The sequence below is a fragment of the Hyperoodon ampullatus genome (assembly GCF_949752795.1).
Source record: "Hyperoodon ampullatus genome assembly, chromosome: 20".
Lineage (NCBI taxonomy): Eukaryota > Metazoa > Chordata > Mammalia > Artiodactyla > Ziphiidae > Hyperoodon > Hyperoodon ampullatus.
Window position 1 is genome coordinate 11181166 of NC_136933.1, and position 6000 is coordinate 11187165.

General features: G+C 45.8%; 1 protein-coding gene across 1 annotated transcript in view; it reads left to right on the top strand.

Annotated features, from left to right (window-relative positions):
- The window catches only part of FUT10 (fucosyltransferase 10), a gene marked incomplete at both ends in the record, with an annotated part of 60107 nt that extends 54499 nt beyond the window's left edge, over positions 1-5608 (top strand). Inside the window, one exon of the mRNA XM_079726791.1 lies at positions 5384-5608. Within this exon, the coding sequence (XP_079582917.1) occupies positions 5384-5608 (225 nt within the window). The remainder of the gene's footprint in view (positions 1-5383) is intronic.
- Positions 5609-6000: the final 392 nt, after the last annotated feature.

Here is a 6000-nt window from a genome sequence, read left to right on the forward strand (position 1 = left end):
TGACCACTGACAAAAACAAGATAAATCATGGAAAACGGTGGGGGATGACCATTTACTTAACTTGACAGTAGACCCAACTGCAGCTGCCTTGCTGAATTTGGTATCTGTATAGCAGATCAGAGCTGTTCCAGTCAACTTTTTATGTTAATGCCCATCCACAAGCATCTCTATCTCATTTATAGTAGACTGTCATCATGTCTAAGTTTTAAAAAACCATTCAACAAGCTATTAGGACCAGCTTCAGAACATTGCCAGAGCACTGAGTTCCATGTCATAAGTGAGTCCCTCCAGGTCCATAATGCCCTGTTTAGCCTTATATTCCTCCCACCCTCAAGATACACTACCTCAAGATACACTCTTACACATGCCCCAATTCTTGCCCATACATCCTAACCAGGTCCTTCAGGTCCTTTTGGCATATAAGCTATTTCCTCTCTGAGCAGGGACTCCTTTCTCACTTATGTGCTGAGTGCTGATGATGAACAGTTTACAGCCTTATTAATTTTATTGGTCATTTACTATTGGCAGTGGGACCTTATTGCCATCAGGTGAATAATACTCTCTAGGACCACTTCTGGTACCAACTATTTAAACACAGAAAATGGAAATGGAAGCAGAGGCATTTGTGCTTTGGTTTGACTGGGGGTACAGTCCTAGAAAGGGGGAGTGAGGAATGGGTGAGTGAAGCAGTGAAGGAACGAGAGCCAGTTTGAGAATGTACTGAACTGATTGCCTCTAGGTGGGATGCATTGGTTAATCCTTGGGGCCCCATCCCGAGGAGCATTTACTGTATCTCAGGACCATTCCTTTAAGGTAAAGAAGGGGAGAGAATGTATCCATTGCTCCAGTTTCCCTTTGATCAAAAGTTTGCCCCACTGGGGGCTTCCCTGGTGGCGCAGTAGTTGAGAGTCCGCCTGCCGATGCGGGGGACACGGGTTCGTGCCCCGGTCCGGGAAGATCCCACACGCCGCGGAGCGGCTGGGCCCGTGAGCCATGGCCGCTGAGCCTGCGCGTCCGGAGCCTGTGCTCCGCAACGGGAGAGGCCACAACAGTGAGAGGCCTGCGTACCGCAAAGAAAAAAGAAAAATGTTTGCCCCACTGGGCTTAGCTCCTCCTCCCTTTCAGGTTGTACATGTGTGATATGGGTGCTGAGAAGAGTTTCACAATGATTTCAATGGTTAAATCTCAGGAAAGGACGTTGAGTCACATGGGAGTAGGTGAGGTGCCCAGTTGGTTAGAGCCCTACACAGCTGGAACGAGAGACAGGTGAGGATAAGAGGTTCAGGTACAGAAGAGGTGTCAGCTAGAGTACAGCACCCGAACCCTCATCTGTGTCCACTCTCCCCCAGTCTAGAGACCCACTGTTTAACTTTCATTGGAGGATACACTTCTGATTTTTCTGGGGTGGGGAACAGCCGTTTCCTGTTTGTGCAGAGTGATGATCTGGGGTTTTAATTGCTCCTTACCAAAAATGACAAGCAGCTCTCTGGTTTTAGTCCCATCTTTTTACCCATTTTCAGAGATTCTTTATGCCACCAAATTCCTAATATCTTGAGAACTCTGCATTGTAGACCTAGTTGCTTTACTGCTTTCCCACTGCTTTTTAGAACTCAGCTTTCTCAGGTCAACTAAGTCATTTGCCACCAAATGGCAACTTCCAAAAATTTGTTGCTGTTGTCTCCATTATTTTGTTTGTCCTTGTGAATTTATGCCTTAATAAAAAACTCCTCCCTGTCATTTTAGTGATGGTACTAAATCACCACCAGGAATAATAATCCTAAGTTATCAAATGAACAGCTGCCAGGAGAAAAAGAGCTGCTTTACATTTTTTTCTTTGAACACACTTTTATCTAATACCTACTAAGTATAAGACCTATTCTTCCTGTATCATAAATGTCAGCTCTTAAAAGTCATCCAATAGGGCTTCCCTGGTGGCACAGTGGTTGAGAGTCCACCTGCCGATTTAGGGGACACGGGTTCGTGACCCGGTCCGGGAAGATCCCACATGCCGCGGAGCGGCTGGGCCCGTGAGCCATGGCCGCTGAGCCTGCGCATCCGGAGCCTGTGCTCCGCAACGGGAGAGGCCACAGCAGTGAGAGGCCTGCGTACCGCAAAAAAAAAAAAAAAAAAAAAAAAGTTATCCAATAGGCATACCTCAGGTCAAAATTTTTCTTCTTAAAGATTAAATATGATGTTGTAAGTAGCTTGGATGATCTTCTGAAGTTAGAATTATAAATAAGGTATGAAAATGGAGAGGATTTCTAAGAAAAAGGAAATATGCAGTATGCCTTGCTTCTAAAAGGCAAGACAATTTAGAGATTTCCTATTTGTATTTAAAATAAAGTCTGGGGTGGTGACATTTGAGCATGGGGCAGGGCCTGGGCTCAGGACCCATGCAACTGGAAAAGGCGTTGGGGGCAGGGCCTGGGTGGGGCAACGTTCAAGCATAGGGTGGGGCCCCTGCCTAGGACCTGCGCGGAAGGGGAGACGCAGCAGATCCAAAGCAGGACCTCGGAAGTGTGGAGTTCTGGAGTTTGGAGGTAAGGCCCTGGGTGGGGGGGTAGTGGCGGGGCTTGGGCTCTGCAGGCAGCAGGAAGGCTCTGTGGGCAGAGGATTAGGCCCAGCAGCCCAAGAGGCTCCCCGGTGCCTAAGTGGACAGGGAAAGCGCTGGCCACGTTCCCTTCTGTTCCTCCGCGCCACCCCTCAAGGGTCTCCGCCAGCGTCTCCCCTGTCCCCACTCGACCCCTAACTGTGGGTGGATCCTGCTGGGTGTAGGAACTCTTCCCCTCCCCCAGCCGCCCCCCAGGGGTGCCGGTCCCCGAGGTCCGGCCTTTACTTTTGCTCCCCCTTCCCTCCCTCCCACTCCCTCAGGACCCACGCGGCTGGGGGAGGCCTCGGTGGGCAGAAGATCAGGCCCAGGATCTCAGCAGGCTCCTGGGGGCCCAAGTGGGCGGGGGAGACCTGTCCACGCTCCCTTTTGATCCTCTGCCCTCCCAATGGTCCCCCAATTTACCCCTTCAGGTGTAGAATCCCTTCCCCTCCCCCAGCCACCCCTCAGGGGCTCCAGTCCCGTCCCGCCTCCACTTCTCCTCCCCCCTCATTACCCCCAACACTCCACGTACTACCCGGTCGCTGGGGGTTCCTCCCGTCCCCTTAGGTGTCCGTGGTCGCCCACTGGTGCCTGGTAAGTGCCCTGGTTGTGCGAGGATGTGAATTCCGCATCCTCCTAGTCCGCAATCTTGACTCCACCCCGGAAACCCTACTATCTTCACATTAAAAAAAAATTGTTTTTTAGAAAAAGATGTACACGTGCATAGGTTAGAGTATCAAATAGTTCTGCAAAGTTCGTTTAAAAAAACAGTCTTCTACTTCGTTTCCCTTTTCTCCTTCCCTAGAAGCAGCCACTCATCACCATAGTTAGCTAATTCTTTTGGTTATTACTCAATGTTTCTAAATAACATGCTCTTGTACACTAATTTTTTGATATTCAGTGTTTCTCTGATTGTAGATACAAGCAATGTAGTATACTATGATTTGTTTCCCTTTGTACAGCTTTTGGTTTCCTTCTAGTTAATACTTGTCTTATTTCTTACTTGTTTATTTAAAAATTTTAATCACTAATTCAATCCTTGTTGATTGTTTAAATCTCCTTTGAAGACATTCAGGTATACCAGGCATCCAGTTCATTTCATCTTGCTGAGTAAATCTCTCCCGGAGCCTTCTGACATACATCAATAGGTCTGGCTGCCCTCTACACTGTGTAGAACATCAGCCTGAGATCTCCCTTCCCCAGCATTTTGGGAATCTCTTTGTCTTTTTCTGTTGTGTTGACACTTCTGCTTCCTGCATGTTTTCTTCCTTTTTTCTTAGCTTTCCCTCTTCTGTGGGTTGATTGTATCCTCATATAGCTTCCTGGTGTATGGGGATTGCCTGAAATGTCTTCATTTTATTTCAACATTTAAGCTATAGTTTAGCTGAATGTAAACTATTACAATGGTCATCAGTTTTTCTCAGAATTTTGAAGGCATTTTGTTATTGGCTTAAAAAAAACTTTTAATTTTGAAATGATTTTAGATTGACAGAAGAGTTACAAAGATAGTACAGAGTTCCTGAATTCTCTTCACCTGGCTTCCTCTAATGTTAACATTTTACATAACCATGGCACACTGGTCAACACTGAGAAACTAATATTGACTGTTAAAGTACTAGGAACTGAACTACAGACGTCAGTCCTATTTCACCAGCTTCTCCACGCATATCCTTTGTTCCAGAATCAGATCCAGGATACCAGATTGTAATCACTCCTCACGTCACCTTAGACTCCTTAAATCTGTGACAGTTGTGCAGTCTTTCCTTATTTTTAATAACTTTGACATTTTTGAAGAGGACTGGTCAGTACTTTGTAGGATGTCCCTCCATAGGGTTTATCTGACATGTTAAGACGTGGGTTTTGGATTTGGGAGAATAATACCACAGAGGTGAAAAAGGTCTTCACATCGTATCATATCAGAGGATAAATTATATCAACATGACATTTTACTGGTGATGCTAACTTTGATCACTTGGTTAAGGTGGTGTCTGCTAGATTTTTCCTCTGTGAAGTTGCTAATTTTCTCTTTCCACTAAGCGAGTCACTAAGTCCAGCCCACACTCAAAGGGAGGAGAATTAAGCTTCACCTCCTTGAGGGAGGAATATAAAATAATTTGTGGACACATGTTAAAACCACCACAATAATCAGTAAATATCTGGGGGGAGGTATTTTGAGGCTATGCGAATACCCTTCTCCTTAAAGTTGTACGTACTAATGTTAATGTTCATCAATGAATTTCACCACTGCTTTTTTACTTCCAGTGTTCCTGTCCAGAAATCCAAAACCATCCTAACTTCTGACCCTCAGAATTGGTCTTTTCCTCTTAGGAATGTTGTAGAATCTCTTCCTTTTTCCCTGTGTTCTAAAATTCCATAAATGGGACTTCCCTGGTGGCCCAGCGACCAAGACTCCTCGTTCTCAATGCAGGGGGCCTGGGTTTGATCCCTAGTTAGGGGACTAGATCCCACATGCTGCAACTAAGAGCCCGTATGCCGCAACTAAGAACCGGCGCAGCCAAATAAATAAATAAAATTCCATAAGTATGTACTTTGGCACGAGACTGTTTATGTTGAATGGATTGAAGGACTGAATGAGACAAGCTATGTAACACGCCTAGCAAACTATCTAGTGCACAGAATACTCTCAATGTTAGATTCTTTCTCCTTCAGCTGTTCAACGTGTAACTTTGTGGACTCTATGGAGTGAAGGTACTTGCTTCAGGGAACGTGAGGCTTGTGTTAACTTATCTTATGTTTTTAATTCTCCCCCCTCCACCCCTTCTCTCAATGCAGGGCTTACCACTCAAACGATGGAAGGCAGACATTACCCACCTGAGCTGTCCGGAGCCTACAGCGTTTGCTTTCTCACCCCTCGCCCCACGTCGGAGCTCTTTGCGAGAGATGTGGATACCAAGCTTCCAACAATCCAAGAAGGAAGCCCAAGCACTAAGGTGGCTGGTTGATAGGAATCAAAACTTTTCAACTCAAGAGTTTTGGGCCCTAGTATTCAAGGACTAATATCAAAAAGTGTCAGAGTTTTATTTTCTAGGTTGCCTTAATATCTGAATATAATAGCTGCTCTGTGGAAAACCCACTAGGATGAGAATTAATGGGTGCAGTACTCATAGTGAGCTCTATTGAATAATAGATATGAGTTACTCCTAGGGGTCACTTCTCTGTTTTCTATAGTAAAAAAGAAATATTTCTTATGAACACTGGTCACCTTCAGTGTACATGTCTGGACCCGCATCCCTGCCGCCTTGTGTGGAAATACACCTACTGTAGAATGAGTGTGTTCCTTGCTGCAAGGAAAGAGTCCTTGCAAGGACGGCAGAGGGTGTAGCTGTGGATTCTTACACTCACCTCACTGGCTGTATTTATTGGTGTTTGGCAAGCCCAGTGTCCCAACG